The sequence below is a fragment of the Mustela lutreola genome, chromosome 8 (assembly GCF_030435805.1).
Source record: "Mustela lutreola isolate mMusLut2 chromosome 8, mMusLut2.pri, whole genome shotgun sequence".
NCBI lineage: Eukaryota > Metazoa > Chordata > Mammalia > Carnivora > Mustelidae > Mustela > Mustela lutreola.
This window is the reverse complement of record NC_081297.1, coordinates 57,714,869-57,735,923: the sequence shown is the minus strand read 5'-3', so window position 1 is coordinate 57,735,923 and position 21,055 is coordinate 57,714,869. Positions and strand designations below refer to the sequence as shown.

Sequence of the window (21,055 nt, the reverse complement as noted above, 5' to 3'; positions counted from 1 at the left end):
GTGTCTGGGACTCCGGGCTTGCTGCTGTGGAATCTTCTGAGTATGAATTCTGTCAGTGGTGGATGGAAAGGAGTTGGGGAGGGAAATCCCTGGATGGCGGCAATTAGGAGAGGGTCAGATGTTGCCTGGGTGGGCCCCTGCCAAGCTGTGCCATCAGCGGCCCTGCCCTCTATCATGACCTTCCAGGGCTAGGATGAGGGGAGAGGCTATGGGTTGATTAGAAAGACTGGATGATGGATAGAAACCGAGCTGTCCCAAGGCGGGAAGAAGATGAGAAGCGCAGGATATGGAGAAAGAGGCACAGGCCAGAGCTCTGGAGATACTGGGGGTGGGGGTGGGGGCGGCTCAAGCTTGGTGAACTGGAAACAGGGGCCTCTCCAGACTGGAGTTCCCGGAGTCGGGGGCGCGGACACTGGGCGCGGGCGGCCAGGCCGGGGCGAGGGGCGGGCAGCTGTGTCGTCAGGAACGGGGCGGCCTCGCGGCGGCCGCGCCTGCCTGGTCGGTCCCCTCCAGCCCCGCTCGGGCTCCAGCTCCCGCGCCGGCGCTCCAGCTCCCACCGCGCGCCATCCGCAGGCAAGGTAGAGACCCCGCGCGACCCCCGAGCCTCCCACCCTCCCCTCACCCCGGAGCCGGAGGGGGCGGGGGCCGCGGGAGGGGCCGCCGCCGGGCTGGGGTAGGGCTGCAGGGCGGAGGAGGAAGCCCCACAGCTGGAGCGGGTAGCTAGAAGGGTTTGCGCCAGGACGCGGGGTGCAGCTGGAGAGCTGGGCCAGAGCTCCGTAGGCAGCGTCTCCCCCAGACCTTCCCCTCATCCCCCCTGTCACTCGGAGGGATGGTGAAGCTTGGCTCCTAGGGGCCCGAGTGAAGCGAAGTCCGTTTTGGAACCTCCACAGCGCTGCAGGGGGTGCACAGGGGTTCTTCTTTGGCCTCCTGGTGCCCAACTTCCCACCCCTACCCTTTCCACACCTGTCACCGGGAAGTTTCTGAAACTACCTGGGTCTGAATCCCATTTTTCACCTCTAAATGGGGGAAGTGAGCTTTACTGAGGAAGAAATGTGACTACTACTGGGCATCTCTTCAGCCTCATTACTATGAGCCCACATCCCCCAACCATGCCAACATCGTAACTTCCTCCTGTACTACATACTCTCTCTCTCTCTCTCTCTCTCTCTCTCTCACACACACACACACACACACATACCCTTAATCAGGCAACATTACCATCTGCAGTGTTTGTGGAGGCTTAATGAATTTTGAGACTTCAAGGCTAATTATTCCCTTGCCAGGGCCACTGACAAGTAACAGGGATGGGCAAGAAAGTATAGACCCTCCCTTGGTCCTGGGAAAGAGGAGGAGGATGCAGGCCCTGTTGTGGTTAAGAGATTCAGAAGTCCAGGTAATCAGGCCTGGACCTGCCTCTTGGGATTCTTGCTGGGTCAGCCTGAATGTTCTGGGGGCATAGCTGATTCTTGAGTAATGATGAATTTATATGATTTGGAATATTGACAAATATTGAAGTGAAAAAGGAAACTTTAAATATTGGCACTGGCCTTGGAAATCCTATTTATCTCTTGGTTATGAGCAATTTTGGTATTTACTGTCTAAAGTAAGATCTAGAAAGTAGAGGCGCTACAATTTAATGGAATGGACAAAGGACAGGATGTCTGGAATTTGGGTATGATCCTGAGATTGTGGCTCTCTGTCTGGGCCTCAGTTTCCTCCTCTGAAAAGTGTGAGAGTTGGTACCTCCCAGCTCTGAGGATGTTCCAGGAGTCTCTGCCTCCAAGTCAGCTTCTTACTTTCTCACCTCAGGTTGGTAGGGGTGGGCAGGGAAGCCAGAGGAGGGAAAGGAAGGGTGAGTCACAGATAGCTGGCAGGCGGGCAGCAGACCTCACCCGCCCAACCCTGGCATTCGCCTGGACTAGCCCAGGTTATAGCCTCAGGGCTGGGATGGAGCAGGGAGGACAAAATTGGACTTGTTACGGTTTGTTAGGGTCCAGGATCCTAACAGTTTATATGCCTTTCAGCAACATGGGCAGCAAAACTTTTGGTGAGACAACTCAGGAGGACAACTGAAAAGATACCAGGAGCCCTTTGTCTGAGGTCCCAGCCCAGAGGTGTCCTTGGACCTTGACAGTCTAGCTTCTAGCCACCTCCTCACCCTCCCAAAGGCAGAGTGCAGGATCTCAATACTCCATGTCTATGCCTGAGATGACACAATGGGGCAAAGGGTATGACTGGGCTTCCCTGCTCTTGAGAGCCCCTTGAACTGATGACTTCCTGGCACCATCTTTCCTAATGTCCAGATGTGTTTCGCCATGTACCACCTTTGTATAACAACAACAACAACAAAAGTAAGAGCTAACATTTACTGAATTCTTTCTTTGTGCCATACAACTGCTTCCTCTATGCCTTACAATACCTAAGTTTATTGCATGTATTATCTTACCTAATCTCCATGCTGTGACTGATTTCTCCAGGTATACATTTTACCAATGAGAAAACAGATTCAGGAAGATGAAATAACTCACCCAAGAGCCAGGATTCTAATCCACGCCTGTCTAGTTCAAAAGTCCATTCCCTTAAATTCTACTATAAATTACATGCAAGATCTGGGGGAACTAGGAGGGGTCGATGTGAAGAGAGAGATGTGTCTTCTCTCCTGTTCATCGTCCCTCTTTTGCTCTCTCCTAGTCACTTTCTCTCTCAGATTTCATTTCCTAGAACCTTGGAGCCATCTAAGAATCCCCAGGGGTAATCAGAGAGACTAATTAAGTCATAGAGGCCCAATTAGCCCTAAGACTATTATGTATTCATTAGATCTGTTGGCAGTAGAAGTTGGATTATAGTCATTGAAAAGAGCCAGATGGATGGAGTCCTTTCTCCAGAATATCAGTGTCCTAGGATCCCCTTTTTAGTGTTCCCAGAGAGCCCGCAGAGGAGGAATGGTATACTACATAGATGTGGACAGCAGAGATGTCCCAAGTGCAGAGGCTGCAAAGAAGATTCTTGCACCATCAGAAAGGAAATTCTTGTAGGCCCTAACTGCCTCCTTGAGCCTTACCCAACAAACCCTAAATAAATGGGCAAAAGAGAGGCAGAAGCCCCAGATGGAATGCCACAGTAAGTGCTTTTTAGCAAAATTCATTCATTCAACAAATATCTATTTAGCACCTCCTATATGTGTTACAAATTATTTCCTCTTCCTGTCAGGATGGATACTCTGGCATCCCATTTAAGCATATTTGACTAATATTTTCGAACCTGTGGCTCCCTAACTTTGCACAATGATTTGTATAAACAATATGGAGGACCTATACCATGTTGGGCACAGGCTTAGGAATTGGGGATATAGTGAGAACAATACTGACAATTCCTGCCCTCATCGAACTTAGCTTTTGATAGGAGAAGACAAACAGTAAACAAAGAAACAAATAAATTAGCAAGGTAATTTCCACTCTTGGTAAGTTCTATGAAGGAAACAAAGGAGGCTGCTGTGCAAAAGATGGGGGGGGGGGTGCTTTGGGAGGGAACAATCGGGGAAGGTCTCTTGAAGGAGCTGACGCTTCAGCTGAGGCAAGAAAGCAGCTCTGCCAAGAGTGGGGAAGGCTGTTCTAGGCAGAGAGAACAGTGAGTCTCATGGCCCTAAGCAGGGGAGAACTTGGCTTGAGGAACAGAAAGGAGGGCAGTGAGATCAGAAGGCAGTGTGTGGAGGGGAGAGTGGAACAAGAGGAGGACAGAGAGAGGCAGGGGCCCCATGACATGGTTCTTGGGGTAGAGCTTTTACTCCCACTTATCACCTGCCGTGGGAAGTCCCAACCTCTTCAAACTCCAGTTTCTTCCTGTGAAGAATGGCTCTACCAGGAATTTCTTATCTCATAAGATCTAATTGTAATTGTTAGTACAATAATAAGTACCATTTCTTGTAGGCCTTCTGTATGCAGGTGTCATACTGGGTACTTTTTGTACATTATTTGCCTTAATCTTCAACAGCAGTGGCAGATAGGAATCATTCTTCCCATTTTACAAATGTCATGTGTCCCAGTCACACAGCGGTATCAGAGCTAAGAACAGAACCCAGATATGACTGACTAGTTCTGCTGGACTCCTAAACACTGCTGTACTACGCCAGTGTGAGATATTACTGCTATTGCTGTTACTGAATCATCCAGTCGAGTTGACCTCTGAGACTTGGCCCCAGGGCCACTGGGCACTGTGATCCACGTGATGGCTCCTCCTTGCTCCCTGGGTCTTCTAGCTGCAAGTTAGGACTCCTTGAACACTGCTAACCTAGCTGGGTGCAAGGAAAACCCCGCGTCTGAGATTCCCGCGCTCAGCTCACCCTCCTACTAATGGGAAGCGAGGCAGATGCTCAGAGCCTTCTTCCCCTACCTCCTCCCAATCTCCGCGCGCCTGGGTCCCCGCCCTTCCCCGGTGGAGCTCTGAAGGGCGCTGGCGAGGTGGGACCGGGGCCAGGGACCTGGCCAGAGCTGGTTCTGTGTCGCGCGTCAGAAGCGCGCTAGAGGTCGTTGAGGGGCGTGGGTGGTTCGGGAAGTGGGTGGCTGAACCGGGCTGGGGACCGAGGCTGGAGGCGGAGCAAGATGGGATCGTGGCCGGGGAGGCGTGCCACAGAAGCAGTGAGAACCACCCGAAGGGCCGAAGGACCAGGACTGCGGGATCTGAGAGGGGAGAGATCGCAGAGACTGAGGGTGGCAGGAGAAAAGGTAGAAACGGGGGAGGGACACACCCACAGAAACACATATAGACTGGTAAAACCAGGTGGGGGGAGGGTGAAGAGAAGGGGATGGGGAGAGTCAGAAACGAATCACGACAGATTTGGGGAGAAATCAGAGAGATAGAGAAGGATCCAGAAATGGAGGGGAGAGAGTCAAAGATGAGTCAGAGAAACAGACACAGAGGACAGACTCAGTTAGGGAGAGACAGACATAGGGGAGAGGTACAAGGGGAAAGGAAGTGACTTGGGAGGGACTCAGAGACAAGGAAAGAACAGAAATAGTAGTGGGAGTGAAGAATTAATGGAGCAGACAGAAGCAAAGTCAGGCAGACAGATGGCTCTTCCCACCACATACTCTTCCCATCTCCCTCCAGACCTACTCTCGGAAGCGCAGGTTCAGACGCGAGAAGTACTACCAAGCTGCCTTTTTGGTCTTCCTTAAGAAAAAAAGAAAAATGGCCAAGGAGAAGGGCCTAATCAGCCCCAATGATTTTGCCCAGCTACAGAAGTACATGGAATGTGAGTCTTCCTCTCTGTCCTGAAGTTCGGGAAAAATTATCCCAGACAATCCCTACTCCTCATCCCCCCTTCCCCTCATTTCCCCAGTGGTCTTAAACCAGTTGGCTCCTGACGTAATGCCAGGGAATATGGCTGGGAAACAGAGGAGAGGGAGAGGGGGCGATGTCTGTGGTCTCGGCTTTCCACCCACCTTCTCTGAATCTCGAATGCCTGCTCCAAGTTTCAGAGAAGAGATGTAAACAGAGGTACCACTCTGGAGCATTTGAAATGTTAGTCTTCCGATATTTCTCTCTGCATTTCTGTGTTTCTTCCTAGAATTTCTTCTTTCTTCATTTGACTAGAATCTTTTTTCCTGCTGGATGTCTGGGTGGGAATCCGTCAGAGGGCAGGGAGAGCCCAACCAGACTAATGCTCTTCTCTCATCCTCTTCATACCCCAGACTCCACCAACAAGGTCAGTGATGTCCTAAAGCTCTTTGAAGATGGTGACATGGCTGAATATCTCCAAGGAGATGTGAGTGGCAAATGGGAAATCCTCTCCTTGCCCAGCTCCTCCCATCTTTGATTTTGCTACTCCACTGGGATCCCCAACTTCCAGGGATTATTCTGGGCCCTCCCCTTTCTGTTCTCCCTCTAGATACCCCAGTGTCCATTGTTACCACAGCTATTGCTATAGGAGAAAGCAAGAGATTCTTTTTTTTTTTTTTAAGATTTTATTTATTTATTTGACAGACAGAGATCACAAGTAGGCAGAGAGGCAGGCAGAGAGAGAGGGAGGAAAGCAGGCTCCCCGCTGAGCAGAGAGCCCACTATGGGGCTCGATCCCAGGATCCTGAGATCATGACCTGAGCCGAAGGCAGAGGCTTAACCCATTGAGCCACCCAGACGCCCCAAAGCAAGAGATTCTAATTGAGACTCAGCCTTGAGAAGAAACCGTAGTCTGCCCTGGATACTTCTTAGCCCTGCACTTGTCTCTGTCCTTGCTACTCCTAGTTCTTCAGTCCCTGCCTCCCATCCTGCACACTCCCCAGGGTAATGCTTACCCTTCTCATCATAGGCCATTGGGTACGAGGGATTCCAGCAATTTTTGAAAATCTATCTGGAAGCAGATAACGTTCCCAATCACCTAAGCCTGGCACTGTTTCAGTCCTTCAAGATGGGTCACTTAGAAGACACTGTGAAAAATGGTATGGTCATGAAGGTGGGACTGGGCTGGACTTCCAGAAGAAAAATCAAAGTAGTATAGGTTTTGGGGTGAGAGTTGAATTGAATTACATTTTGGAGACAGGGTTGGGGAAGAGAGGTGAAGGATGGCCATTCTGGTCTAGGAGGTGGAGGGAGGAAAGTTAAAGGGAAGAGTTGGAACAAAGGAAAAGAGAAGAGCCAGAGTGGAGAGACCCCTAACCTCAGATCTACTGTCCTTTCTGTAACCAGATGTGGTGTATCTCAGTGATGTCTCCTGCTACTTTTCCCTTCTGGAGGGTGGCCGGCCAGAAGACAAGCTAGAATGTGAGTTGCCATCCTAGACTGGGAGAAGGAAAGAAGAGAGAGTAGAGGGGAGGGGGTATTTCCCAGCCTTCCTTCCCTCATTTTTTCAGGACTCCTAAAAGCTGACAGGGCCAGACAAAGGTGGGGCCAGAGTATGGGCTCATTTCCTCTGTTTCCCTAGACTTCTTATCCCTAATGCCATGCCAGTTCCCATGTCCTGTATGTTTTTATGTGGGTGGCCTGGGTTTTTCTGGGGTTGTGGGAGGTGTGTTCTGTCTCCCCTATTAGATTCACCAAGGGTTGAATCCAGGCCTGTTTCCCCTCCCTTTTTGTCTCCTCTCTCAGTCCCAGTGCCAGGCTCTGGGCTCTTCATCTAAAAGATGTCTCCCACTTCTTTATTTCCCCTGTATTCTGTTATGAACTTGGGGGGTATTCCTCACAAACTGACCCTGGCCCCCCTAAAACACCCCACAGTCACCTTCAAGCTGTACGACACGGACAGAAATGGGATCCTGGACAGCTCAGTGAGTTGGGGGACCTGTATGCTGGCCAAGGGAGTATGTGTCCATTTGTCTGTGCCCTCCTGTCCCAACTCTTCCAGGATCTTAAGAAGCAAAGGAAGTTAGAGGGAGAAGCTGAGTCCTCCAGGACTAAATTTGGGAGTGGGTCCCCAGATCTTGGCTCCTTAAAGAGGAGGCTAGAGACATGAATTGGGGGCTGCCTTGCAAACATACCAACACACATACACACTCATTTACTTGGCAGAGATACTTGAGAATGAGAGGTGGCTCTTGGGTGGCCCAGGAACCCTGATTTCTAGAGAAGAGTTTGAATGGTGGTAGTGAGGTGGGATATGGCTGTGGCTCTTACCTCTTGGCCCCCAGGAAGTGGACAGAATCATCATACAGATGATGCGAGTGGCTGAATACCTGGATTGGGATGTGTCTGAGCTGAGGCCGGTAAGGCAGTTTTTCCTTCATGTCCCTCCTTGTGCCTTCTCTCTAGTGAATCCTGCATCTATCTATGCCATTTCTGACAGGCGGCCAGGTTCCCTTGGCGAGGATGGCTGGGCTGGATGTCCTAGGGGGCAGAGGTGTCAGACCACACCAAAAGTCCCCTCCATTCCTGGCTCAGATTCTTCAGGAGATGATGAAAGAGATCGACTATGATGGCAGCGGCTCTGTCTCCCTGGCCGAGTGGCTCCGGGCAGGGGCCACAACCGTGCCATTGCTAGTGCTGCTGGGGCTGGAGATGGTAAGTAGGAGAGACTTGTGGAGAACGGTAAGATAGCTGCCTTGGGTTGTGTGCGCCAAGGGCTGGTGCTCTAAGGGCTCAGGCTCTCCCTAGCATCTACTTTGTCCTCCCAGACTCTGAAGGACAATGGACAGCACCTGTGGAGACCTAAGAGGTTCCCCCGACCAGTCTACTGCAACCTGTGCGAGTCCAGCATTGGTCTTGGCAAACAGGGACTGAGCTGTAACCGTGAGTGGTGGAGCTGGGGGGAGTGGGGGCAGAGGGACAGCCCAGCTACCTGCAGGAGCATGCTGCTTTGATCTTCGAGAGATCTGGGTTCAAGTCCTGGGCTCTGCCATTGGCTAGTTAAGTGGGAAAGCCATACAACTTTCTCTTCCTTCCCTTCAGTACAGTTGACATGTAATGTTACATTAGTTTCAGGTGTACAGCATAGCCACAGAACATCTTTAAGCCTCAATTTAAAATAAGGTGTCCTTGACTGAAAATGAGTACTATGAGCATTGAATAAGTGGATGCAAGAAAAGTACTTCACATGGGCCATGTCCATACTGTTAAGTCTGCAATAAAAATTAGCTATTATTATTGTTATTGCTGTTGTTAAATCTAGGCCTCCCTGGGACACCTGGGTGGCTCAGTTGGTTAAGCAGCTGCCTTCGGCTCAGGTCATGATCCCAGCGTCCTGGGATCGAGTCCCACATCGGGCTCTTTGCTCAGCAGGGAGCCTGCTTCTCCCTCTGCCTCTGCCTGCCATTCTGTCTGCCTGTGCTTGCTCTCTCTCCCTCTCTCTCTCTGATAAATAAATAAAATCTTAAAAAAAAAAAAATCTAGGCCTCCCTTGCATCTTCCAACTGAGTTCCTGGCATTTAGAAGGAGTGGGAGTAGGCATGGGGTAGCCATTGCTCTTTCACAGGGAAGAGTGAGCAAAAGGCACAGGTCTTGGAGGTGAGCCCCCACACTGTCACAGCAAGGGCTTATATGTCTTGTTTAAGTGAATAATCCCGCCTTACACCCAGGTAAAGAAGAGATGGGGGAGGGGCTGTAACTAAGTCTCTGACCCTTTTCCTTCTCGCCCAGTCTGTAAGTACGTCGTTCATGACCAGTGTGCCATGAAGGCCTTGCCTTGTGAAGTCAGCACCTATGCCAAGTCTCGGAAGGACATTGGTGTGAGTGATCCCAGGCCCACCCCAATACCAGCCGCACCCTGGCCCTGCCCTTAGCCAGTTGCTGCCCTCAGCCCTTCCCCTAGTCTCTGCTCGGACCCTCTCGGACAAGGGATTGTCTTTCTCCCCAAGGTCCAGTCACACGTGTGGGTGAGAGGAGGCTGTGAGTCTGGCCGATGTGACCGCTGTCAGAAGAAGATCCGCATTTACCACAGTCTGGTTGGACTGCATTGTGTGTGGTGCCACCTAGAGGTCAGTTTGGGAGCACTCCAGCCTCGGCCTTGGGGCTCCGCCCTAACCTACCCTCTGTGCTGGTCTCCCTGACAGCTGCTCTCTCATAGCCACAGTTGCCCTTGCTCCCAAGGACTCTCTTTCCTGTACCAGACCCTCAGAGTTGAGAGGTGACAGGTTCCCTCCATGATGTCTGCATACCCACCTTGTCTTTCAGATTCATGATGACTGCCTGCAAGCCATGGGTCATGAGTGTGACTGTGGTCTGCTCCGGGATCACATCCTGCCTCCATCTTCCATCTATCCCAGTGTCCTGGTGAGACCCTTAGGCAGTGGCTAGGAGGGGACAGGAGGAGTGCATCCCTGATTTAAACACACTTACACACATACACACACACACACACACACGCACACGCATGCCATGCCCTTTATAGCAGAGAGTCTATACTTTCAGGATTCGAGTCAGACCCTTATTTGTTTAGGGATTCACATACAATCCAATTTTCTTTCCCTTTGGTTCTCTCCCTTTCTAGGCCTCTGGACAGGAGCGTAAAACTAGCAAAACGAGCCAGAAGACCATGGATGACTTACATTTGAGCACCTTTGAGGCTCTGCGGGTACATGAAGGGGGTGGGTTTTTCTTGGCTGGAGCCCTCATAGGAGGGAATGAAGTGGGAAAGGTGGGGAATGGCACTTGTTCTCTACAAGACTCACAAGCATCTCTGGAGACAGGCTAGCCTTCTGCCACTGTCTCTGGGGCCCACCTTAACTCTGAGAAAATCCTGTTTCCCTTATCCTTGTTTTGTTTTTTTTTTTTCTTCCCAAATGCAGATTGACCCTGTTTCTAACACCCACCCGCTTCTGGTCTTTGTCAACCCTAAGAGTGGCGGGAAGCAGGGGGAGAGGTGAGAAGAGACATACTGGGTCTTCTAAGTTGGAGAAGGAGGACCATAGAGGTTGGGAATCTGTGTGTATGGAGGAGGCACCTTGAGAAGGACATGAAGAGGGTGGAGTACAGACTGTCCATCCCCTACCATAAACTCTCCTTTTTCCCTCATACAGGGTGCTTTGGAAATTCCAGTATCTACTCAATCCTCGACAGGTATTCAATCTCCTAAAGGACGGTCCTGAGCCAGGGTGAGTATAGGTTGGGGACTGTATTGTAGTGTTTTTTACTTTTTACTAGTGTCATTGGGTATCCCCATACCCCTGAGTTCTCTGGTTCAACTTTGTTCTGCTCTCAAAACATGAAAATACCAGTTTCTCCCTAACCACTGATGAGTGGCTATAACTTTCCCAATTGTATTTTTTTCTCTGACCTTAACAGAAACAAGTCTTTTGACAAAGGGAAAGGGGGCCCTAAAGAATAAGAGATAAGAAGTAATCTGCCTGTCCAGGAGTTGGTAGATTCAATCCTATTGTCCTTCCTCATCTTCTCTCTTCCCTTTTATCTCAGGCTCAGATTCTTCAGGGATGTCCCTGGTTGCCGGATTTTGGTGTGTGGTGGAGATGGCACAGTAGGCTGGATTCTAGAGACCATAGGTCAGTACAGGGAGGGGCTCTGGGAAGGGCACTGGGCACTGGCCTTCTAGAGCTAACTCCCTTCATCCATCCCCTGACCTGCTTTCCTAGACAAAGCCAACATGCCTGTTGTGCCTCCTGTTGCTGTGTTGCCCCTGGGCACTGGAAATGATCTGGCTCGTTGCCTAAGATGGGGAGGAGGTAAGTGGTTAGAAATTGTTTTCCTGGGAGAGGGAGGGAGTTGGGTAGGAAAGGAAAGGCACATAGAGAAGGTGTCTAGGCATTGTTATAGAAAAGAGGGTTGGGGAAGAAGAGGGACACAGATGGGTGGTTATCAAAGTGGATTGTCCCCAAGGAAGAAAGCTTGGGATGAAGCAAAGACCACAGTCTGAACCTAGAAGGGTCAGGGTGACAGTCCTCTTCCCTATATACCTAAAAATATCTTTCTGTTTCTCCCAACCAATTCTTAGGGCTCAGGGAATTCAGAAATACAGAGGACAATGTGGGAATAAGAAAGGTTGTAAAAGAGCTAAACCAGATGTTCAGTGATGAAGCTAGCAGGGATCTTGGCCGTGATTCATTCAGCCACTCAGCCAGTTAATCAGGGGTCATTCATTCATTTATAATCATTTCTTCCTAAGTCAATTGCAACAGTTTCTTAAATATACTCTGGTCTCCCTTCAAAAAGAAAGAGTTCAAAGGATGGTCTAGTAGATAAATAGGTCAGGGTGGAGCAGGTTGAGTCTGAGTTGTCTTTTTTTGAGGCTGTTGGACTCAGAGTCCAGCTCGGAGATCTTGCAGAAGTTTATAGAATAGGGGTCTGCTAAGGAAATTGAAAAGCACTCTAGAAAGAAGTTGTGTAAGGCCAAATGAGCCACCAAACAGCATGGTAGTGCATGCATTCGGGAGTGTGAGCCATTGGTTATGAGTGAGACATGCAGTACAAAGTGGGAATGTGGGGAGGAAGGACTGAGTTGAACCGAGTCCAGATTATGGAGGGTCATGAATGCTGTGCTGAGGAGTTTTGTACTTAAAGCAGAGAGCCCACAGAAATGATTTGTATTGTTTTGCATTGTTTGCTTGCAGTGTTTTGAATTTTTTAAACCTTGCCTATTTCTAAGAAGTGGGTTACATGTTTTAGTTCACCACTATCTCTTCAGCTCTCTGCTAGTCACTCATTCACTTCACCTTTCTAGCTGCTGAGGCATTTGAATGTGCAAACCCTGAACCATACGAAACTCTTGAACTTATGAAAAATGTAACTCAAAGAAAAAATAGGCATATCTATGCCTATTTGCATATACTTACACATATAAGTTATGTCCTCTATATATATATATGTAAAAAAAGCTGTTGTGTATATAAAGTATTATTCCAGAATGTAGAAATATCTTTGAGTACATATTATTATAATCTAAATCTCATATTAGGGGCACCTGGGTGGTTCAGTTGGTTAAGCATCTATCTTTGGCTGAGGTCATAATCCTAGGGTCCTGAGATGAAGCACCAAGTCAGGCTCCCTGTTCAGCAAGGAGTCTGCTTCTCCCTCTCTCTCTGCCCCTACGCCCTGCTCGTGCTCTCTCTCTCACTCATTCTCTTTCTCAAATAAAATCTTAAAAAATAAATGTATATAAGCATAGAACCAATTTTTTACCAGTTTGGGTTTTTTTTAGATTTATTTATTTGAGAGAGAGAGAGTGGACAGGAAGAGGGACAGAGGAAGAGGGAGAGAGAGGGGGAGAGAAACAGACTCCCTGCTGAGCCCAGAGCCTGGGAGCCCGTCTCAGGGTTCAGTCGCATTACCTAAGATCATGACCTGAGCCAAAATCAAGAGTCAGACACTTAACAGACTGAGCCACTCAGATGCCCCTGGCCAGTTTTTAAATCTTCATCATTTAACTTTGTGTTGACTTAAAATACTAGACACTTTGAAATTATGTATTTTGGGTCTTTACTGTGTGTTCTGCAAATGAGACTGTCATAGTAGTTTCTGCCAACTCAGCCTAAATCATGAAATAATGATATAAATACAACACTAAATTTGTTTTTGAAAATTTGTGTTGATACTGAAAAAAATCACAAGATTTGCAGAAGAAGAGATGAAAGGAGTACCACAATGGGAGCTCTGTGGAGGGTGGATTGGAGGAAGGAGACAGGATAAAAAATTACCTGTATTGCAATAGTCTGGTCCAAAGACACTGAACCTCCAAGCAAAGACAACAGCAGTGCAGTTCATGACACTTGGTAACCAATGGGTTGTGGAGGATGAGAGGACAAGTCTAGGACATTTTCTGATTTGTGGAATGAGCATATGGGATGCCACTTAAGATAGAGCATACAGGAGGAGAACCAGTTTTAGGAAGATCGATTCCATTTTGCACATGTTAGGTTGGGATGTCAGTGGAGCACCCCGAAGGAAATGTGTGCTGAGTAGTTACAAATAGGTATTAGAAAGATACATGTTTGAGAGTCATCTGCTCCTAGGAGATAACTGACATCCTGAGAGTAAATGGTTTACCTCAGGGAAAGAAGAGAAGAGGGACAAGGATGCAATATCTTATTTGAATACCCTATTTAACCGTTGAGCAGAGGAAAATCCATTATTAAAGATGTCTGTGTTCATGTACTATTGTTACTATTAGAAATCAATATAAACAGTGGCTTAAAACAATACAAATTTATTATCTTACAGTTCTGGAGGTCAGACATCCCAAATAGGTCCCACTGTGCTAGAATTAAGGTGTTAGCAGGGCTGTGGGTTTTTGTTTTGTTTTGTTTTTTAAAGATTTTTTTATTTATTTACTTGACAGGCAGAGATCACAAACAGGCAGAGAGGCAGGCAGAGAGAGGGAGAGGAGGAAGCAGGCTTCCCACCAAGCAGAGAGCCCGATGCGGGGCTCGATCCCAGGACCCCGGGATCATGACCTGAGCTGAAGGCAGAGGCTTTAACCCACTGAGCCACCCAGGCACCCCAGGGCTGTGTTTTTTCTAGAGGCTATAGGAGAGAATTCTTTGCCTTGCCTTTTCCAGTTTCTAGAACCTGCCTGTATTCTAGAAGAGGGAGAGGGAGAGAGAGGGGGAGAGAAACAGACTCCCTGCTGAGCCCAGAGCCCGGGAGCCTGTCTCAGGGTTCAGTCGCATTACCTAAGATCATGACCTGAGCCAAAATCAAGAGTCAGACACTTAACAGACTGAGCCACTCATGGCATTGCTTCCAACCCGCAGTGTTATCACTCCAAGCTCTGTTGCCATTGTCACATTGCTTTCCATCCACTTATTTCTTACCTTCGTCTTTCACTTATAAATAAGGACCCCTGTGATTATATTGGACCTGCCCAGATAATCCAGGATAATCTCCCCACTTAAAAATCCTTAATGCCGGGGTGCCTGGGTGGCTCAGTGGTTTAAGCCTCTGCCTTTGGCTCAGGTCATGATCTCAGGGTCCTGGGATCAAGCCCTGCATCAACCCCTGCATAGGGCTCTCTGCTTAGCAGGGAGTCTGCTTCTGCCTCTCTCTGCCTGCCTCTGCCTACTTGTGATCTCTGTCTGTCATATAAGTAAATTAAATCTTTTTAAAAAAAAAAAAAAAGTCCTTAATGCTTAGAGTAGGGGCAGCTGGCTGGCTCAGTCAGTAGAGAATGGACTCTTGATCTCCAGGTCATAGAGTTCAAGCCCCATGTTGGGTGTAGAGCTTACTTTAAAAAAAATCCTTGGGACACCTGGGTGGCTCAGTGGGTTAAAGCCTCTGCTTTCGGCTCAGATCATGGTCCAGCGTCCAAGGAGCCCCACATTGGGCTCTCTGCTCAGTGGGGAGCCTGCTTCCCCCTCTTTCTCTGCCAGCCTCTCTGCCTACTTGTGATCTCTGTCTGTCAAATAAATAAATAAAATCCTTTTTAAAAATCCTTAGTTTAATCACATTATCAAAGTCTCTTTTGCCATGAAAGGCGACATATTCACAGACTCTGGAGATAAGAATGTAGACCTCTTTGGGGCACCTGGCTGGCTCAGTCGGTAGAGCATGCAACTCTTGATCTTGGGGTTGTAGTTCTAAGCCCCACACTGAGTGTAGAAATTACTTAAAAATAAAATCTTTTTTTTTTTTTTTTTTAAAGAACTCAGGGACGCCTGGGTGGCTCAGGCAGTTGAATGTCTGACTCTTGGTTTTGGCTCAGGTCATGATCTCTAGGTCAGAAGATCTCAGGCTGGGCTCCTGGCTCAGCAGGAAGTCTGCTTCCCCTCTCCCTCTGCCCCTTCCCCGTACTCAGCACAAAGGTGAATGTGTGTGTGCTCCTTCTCTCTGAAATAAAAATTTTTTTAAAAGGCTGGAGACATCTTTAAGGGATCACTATTCTGCCTGCCAAAGACACTAAGAAGGAATAGTCAGAGAGGGTCCTCTGTAGCTTAGAGAAAGGCATTTTAGAGGCCAAATGAGTTTCATGAGTTAAAAAAGAACTAAAGATATACTGTTGGTTTTGGCAGGAATTATTGGCAATCTTTTCCAGAAGAGTTTCAGCAGGGTGGCATGGCAAAAGGCAAATTACATTTGGTTGAACCATCAGTGGAATATGAGAAAGTGGATACTTACTTTTTTTAATCTTTTTTTTTCCTGATTACAAAAATAATCCATGCTTGTGGTAAAAAATAATTCAAACATTTCAGATATAAATGCCAAAAAAATTCCCTGTGATCTACTCCCTTAAGTTTTGGAATCTATTCCTCCATGTTTTTCTTTCTAGATACATACTAATATGTACTTAAACAATGAGATCATTCTATTGATGTTCTTCTTCTTTTTTTTTAAAACTAAACATTGTGGTTATCATTATATTTCAGTACAGTCAGATTTACCTCACTCTTTTTACTACTAAGTAGTATTCCGTTGTGTGACTATGTCATAATTTATTTAACCAGTCCCCTATTGATAGACATTTGGGTAGTGGCCAGTTTTTTATTACCAGCCATGCTGCAGTGATCACCTTGCACATCTATCGCTGCACACAGATGTGAGAATTTCTCTAAGTGATATTTCTAGAATTGCTGGCTCAAAGAGTGTGAACATTTCACATTTGGCTAGTTATTTCCTTTTTAAAAGTTTTACAAATGGGGCGCCTAGGTGGCTCAGTGGGTTAAGCCTTTGCCTTTGGCTCAGGTCATGATCTCAGGGTCCTGGAATCCAGCCCTGCATCAGGCTCTCTGCTTAGCAGGGAGCCTGCTTCCTCTCCCCCTCTGCCTGCCTCTCTGCCTACTTGTGATCTCTTTCTCTCTGTCAAATAAATAAATAACATCTTTTTTAAAAGCTTTTACAAATAAGAAATAAGTAAAAGTTACACAAATAATATATCAGTACATTTTCACTGTAAAAGACTTTAACAAAGTAAAGTATGTAAATGTTCACATATAGATCTCCTCCCTCTACTCCCTACCAAATCCCATGTCCTTCCCCAAAAATAATCACTGTGTCCTATTTGTATTCATTTTCCAGTTTTTATATGTACACACACACACACACACACACACACACACAACTTTTAAGCAAACATAAATGGGAACATACTACAGAGATTGTTCTGGGACTTTTTTTTTTAAGATTTTATTTATTTATTTGACACAGAGAGATCACAAGTAGGCAGAGAGGCAGGCAGAGAGAGAGGGGGAAGCAGGCACCCCACTCGAGCCCAATGCGGGGCTCGAGCCCAGGACCCTGAGATCACAACCTGAGCTGAAGGCAGAGGCTTAAACCATTGAGCCACCCAGGCGCCCCTGGGACTTCTTTTTTTCATTGAATAATATGTCCTGGAGATCTTTCCGTGTTAGTACATATAGATTACATTGTAAATTCAACAGTTGTATGTTATTTCTTGGCATGAATTTGCCATAATTTATATAACCTTCCCCTGCTAAAGGGCATTTAGACTGTTTCCAATTTTTTGTTGTTTTAGAGAGTACCTCAGCAAACATCCTTGTACACACACAGCCTGGTACAGGGCTCCATCCCAGGACCCTGGGATCATGACCTGAGCCAAAGGCAGACGCTAAATGACTGACCCACCCAAGTGCCCCAATACTGACCATCTTTAATCTGCGTATTAGTCATTTGTATTTCTTCTTCTGTGATTGGCTTATTTGTGTTATTTGCCCGTTTTCTACTGACTTTCTAGATTTAGTGATTTATAAGCATTTTTCAGATGTTGGTGAAGTTAGCCTGTTATATGTGCTAGAGATACTTTTTCCAATTTGTATTTTTTTAGGTGTGTGTTTATTTAACCATATAGAAGTTTTAAATTCTAAAGATTTATTTATTTATTTATTGGGGCACCTGGGTGGCTCAGTCCTTCAGCATCTGCCTGAGCCTTCGGCTCAGGTCGTAATCCCAGGATCCTGGGATCAAGCCCCGCATGGGGCTCCCTGCTCAGTGGGGAGTCTGCTTCTCCCTTTCCCACTTCCTCTGCTTGTGTTCCCTCTTTCACTGTCTTTTTTCCTGTGTCAGATAAGTAAATAAAATCTCAACCCCACAACCCTGAGATCATGACCCTAGCCAAAACAAAGAGTCCGATGCTCAACGGACTGGGGCACCCAGGAGCCACAGGAAGTTTTAAATTTTAATATAACTGTATTTACCAGGGACACCTGGGTGGCTCAGTCACTCTGCCTTCAGCTCAGGTCATGATCCCAGAGTCCTGGGATTGAGCCCCGCACAGGGCTTCTTGCTCTGTGGGGAGCCTGCTTCTCCCTTTGTCTGCCACTCCCCCTGCTTGTACTCTCTCTCTCTCTCTGATGCATAAATAAATAAAATCTTTTTTTAAAATTGTATTTATCAGTCTTTTCCTTTTTTGGCTCCCAGTTTTGTATTATGCTCTAGAACAGCCTTTTCCACTCACAGATTTCAAAAACATGCACTCATGCTTTCTGCTAGTCCAAATTCTGCTTCATTTTATGCATTTAAATTCTTTGGCTCGTCTTGAATTTATTTTGGTATAAGGAGTGACTTCTACATCCACCACCCTTTATTGAATAATCTGTCTTTGAAATGCCATCATATACTAAATTCCCATGTATATTTGAGGCACTCTGTTCCTTACTACTGAACTTTTTATTCTATTCATTGTGCCAGTGTCACAGTGTTTTGATTCCACTGCTGCCTGCTGCATTCTCTCTGGTAGAATAGGGAAAGAAAGTGTGTGTGAGAGAGAGAAAGGGAGAGAGATTCCTTATTAATCACTCATCTTTTTCAGCATTTTGTATTTTCCAGGCTGTTATCTCTAATCTTTTAGATGAACTTTGGTTTTATTGATAGATGCATACACACATTGGAAACTTGGACTCTCTATGACAGTGTGGAGAAAAGGGTCTGCTGGGGCTGACCTTAAGATTGCTCCATGGGAGGAGCGCCCGGCGGGTTCAGTCAGTAGAGCATGCAACTCTTGGTCTCAGGGTTGTGAGTTTGAACCCCACGTTGGACATAGCGCTTACACTTAGAGAGAGAGAGAGAGAGCTATGGGACTTAGGACAAAGCACCCTACCCTTTCTTTCTTTTTTTAAAGACTTTGTTCATTTGTCAGAGAGAGAGAGAGAGAGAGAGCACAAGCAGGGGGAGCTCCAGGCTCCCCACTGAGCAAGGAGCCTGATGTGGCACTTGATCCCAGGACCCAGGATCATGACCTCAGCCGGAGGCAGATGCTTAACCAACTGAGACACGGAGGTGTCCCATACCCTACTGTTGCACTGGCTGGGGCTAGGAGGGTCTGGTCTGCAGAATCAGGGCAGAGGATCACTAGGAATCTATCGGGTTGGGAGCTGAGAAAAGGGCCCTCTGAGACCCCTGGTTCAGTTCTAATCTGTCTTCTCCCCCATCCTTAGGATATGAGGGACAGAATTTGGGGAAGATCCTCAAGGATTTAGAGATGAGTAAGGTGGTACATATGGATCGATGGTCCGTGGAGGTGATACCTCAACAAACTGAAGAAAAGAGTGACCCAGTCCCCTTTCAAATCATCAATAACTACTTCTCCATTGGTGTGGTCAGTGAAGTGGGGTATGGGGGCTAGGGAGGAAATATGGGTTAAGCAGCAAGAAGCTAGAGCTGGTTAGAAAGAGGAGGTAGAGGTTAAGGGAGCTGTGACACAGGGAAATGGTGGGTGGGGTACAGTGGTGAGAGTTGCAAGAAAAGACCATGGGACATACTGCTACCGAATGGGGGAGTTAAAGAGAGTGTTCTGTGCTGAGAGAGGAGGCAGGCCTCTGATCCTACATGCCCTGAACTCCCCAGGATGCCTCTATTGCTCACCGATTCCACATCATGCGAGAGAAATATCCTGAGAAGTTCAACAGCAGGTGAGGGAAAGGAGGGTGGGGGTGGACATACACAGTGACAGGGACCAGGCTGTGGCCAAGTTTGACTCAGAGCACTTACATGGCCCTTGGCACCTCTGAGAAGCCCCTTAGCCAAAGCCATCCTCTTCCCTAAGGACCGGAGTCAGGAGGTTGATGTCCTTCCCTGTCACTTAGCCTTCCCCTGCCAGCACTGTGTAACTTGTCTCCTTCCTCTTGGGCCTTATATTGGCACTGACACAGAATGAAGAACAAGCTATGGTACTTTGAATTTGCCACTTCTGAATCCATCTTCTCAACATGCAAAAAGCTGGAAGAGTCTTTGACAGTCGAGGTGGGTATGATGAGACCCAACCCTACATGCTTCTCACTTATTTATTTTAGTCTCTCCCTCCACAGGTGCCCTCAGGAACTTCCCCTATTCTTAAACCTATTACTTCAACCTCCCAGCTCTCCAGTCCCAATGTCCCAGGTTTTCAATACACTGGTCCCTATTTCCTGCCATCCTTTGCAAACCCCCAATTCCTGGCCTTCCCAGTTTGTCATCTGGTGGGGGGAGGAGTGGTGTCCATGATGATGCCAGGAGAGAAGGACTTAATGCTCTCCTCTTTCTCAGATCTGTGGGAAACCACTGGATCTGAGCAGCCTGTCACTAGAAGGAATCGCTGTGCTGAACATCCCTAGCATGCATGGTGGTTCCAACCTCTGGGGTGACACCAAGAGACCTCCTGGAGATACCCATGGGATCAACCAGGCCTTAGGCACTACAGCTAAAGTCATCACTGACCCAGATATCCTGAAAACCTGCGTACCAGGTGAGCAGCCTTGGGAGCTGAGTGGGCAGGACTAAGGGGAAGGTGTGGCTCCCTTTGGAGGCACGCTGCTCCTACAAAACCCATCTTCTTACTTCCTACCCACAGACCTAAGCGACAAGCGGCTGGAAGTAGTAGGGCTGGAGGGTGCAATTGAGATGGGCCAGATTTATACTAAGCTCAAGAATGCTGGACATCGGCTGGCCAAGTGCTCTGAAATCACCTTCCAGTAAGGAAAACTCTGGCCAGGGGCTCTGAGGGAAGGAGGAGGGCCAGGAGAGCAGAAGAGTCATATGGATAGTAGGGGGGAGCTGTACTAGGAGATCTTCCTCAGTAACAAAAGTCTCTCAACCAAGCTAAGAAACAGTTTTGTATTCAGTTGGTAAAGAAATCTCCACCAATCTGCCTTGGCTTCCCACAGCACCACAAAAACCCTCCCCATGCAAATTGATGGAGAACCCTGGATGCAGACACCCTGTACGGTGAGTATTGCCTTCGCCTGCCCAAAACTGAACCCTCAAGCTTCATGGATCCTAAACCTGCATTCCACAGCTTCCTTACTCCATCCCATCTCAAGTTCCCCTGTGCATCTTTCTTCCCAAATCACGGTTTCTTAGCCCCTGGCCTTCCTGCCATGGCCTCTCTAGGACCCTGGTAAGTCCCCTACACCCCACAGATTTACCCTCAAATCTCTACTGCTCTAGTCCCAAGGGAACCAGGTCCTGCCTCTGAACTTGACCCCTTCCCTTCCAGATCAAGATCACCCACAAGAACCAGATGCCCATGCTTGTGGGCCCACCCCCTCGCTCCTCCAATTTCTTTGGCTTCTTATGCTGAGGGGGACACCTCAGCCTCCAAGCCAGCCTTGAACCCACCTCTTCGTTCCTGGACTCTACTCCTAGGCTCTGTACATTGCTGCCACGCCCTCCTGCCAGCTCAGGGGAGTCTTCCTCCACCCTCACGGTATTTATTATCCTTGCACCACCTCTACTATTCCCCAGGCACACATAC

The 21,055-nt window shown here is 47.8% G+C and overlaps 1 protein-coding gene across 6 annotated transcripts in view; it reads left to right on the top strand.

The window, feature by feature from the left end:
- The window catches only part of DGKA (diacylglycerol kinase alpha), a 21,440-nt gene extending 385 nt beyond the window's left edge, over window positions 1–21,055 (top strand). For 2 of the 6 annotated variants that reach the window (XM_059185030.1, XM_059185028.1), the window contains exons 2-24: window positions 5,107–5,251; window positions 5,691–5,764; window positions 6,308–6,437; window positions 6,685–6,759; window positions 7,213–7,262; window positions 7,623–7,697; window positions 7,873–7,992; window positions 8,106–8,220; window positions 9,067–9,155; window positions 9,285–9,404; window positions 9,601–9,699; window positions 9,917–10,000; window positions 10,215–10,288; window positions 10,446–10,520; window positions 10,840–10,925; window positions 11,016–11,105; window positions 18,762–18,922; window positions 19,171–19,235; window positions 19,476–19,566; window positions 19,849–20,047; window positions 20,153–20,273; window positions 20,466–20,526; window positions 20,798–21,055. In XM_059185030.1, coding sequence (XP_059041013.1) covers window positions 5,188–5,251; window positions 5,691–5,764; window positions 6,308–6,437; window positions 6,685–6,759; window positions 7,213–7,262; window positions 7,623–7,697; window positions 7,873–7,992; window positions 8,106–8,220; window positions 9,067–9,155; window positions 9,285–9,404; window positions 9,601–9,699; window positions 9,917–10,000; window positions 10,215–10,288; window positions 10,446–10,520; window positions 10,840–10,925; window positions 11,016–11,105; window positions 18,762–18,922; window positions 19,171–19,235; window positions 19,476–19,566; window positions 19,849–20,047; window positions 20,153–20,273; window positions 20,466–20,526; window positions 20,798–20,881 — 2,202 coding nt within the window. In that variant the 5' untranslated portion in view covers window positions 5,107–5,187 and the 3' untranslated portion in view covers window positions 20,882–21,055. Of the gene's footprint in view, window positions 1–454; window positions 579–3,881; window positions 4,722–5,106; window positions 5,252–5,690; window positions 5,765–6,307; window positions 6,438–6,683; window positions 6,760–7,212; window positions 7,263–7,622; window positions 7,698–7,872; window positions 7,993–8,105; window positions 8,221–9,066; window positions 9,156–9,284; window positions 9,405–9,600; window positions 9,700–9,916; window positions 10,001–10,214; window positions 10,289–10,445; window positions 10,521–10,839; window positions 10,926–11,015; window positions 11,106–18,761; window positions 18,923–19,170; window positions 19,236–19,475; window positions 19,567–19,848; window positions 20,048–20,152; window positions 20,274–20,465; window positions 20,527–20,797 lie in introns of those variants that run through there. The other 4 variants (XM_059185029.1, XM_059185027.1, XR_009356658.1 and 1 more) reach the window with 4 other exon arrangements.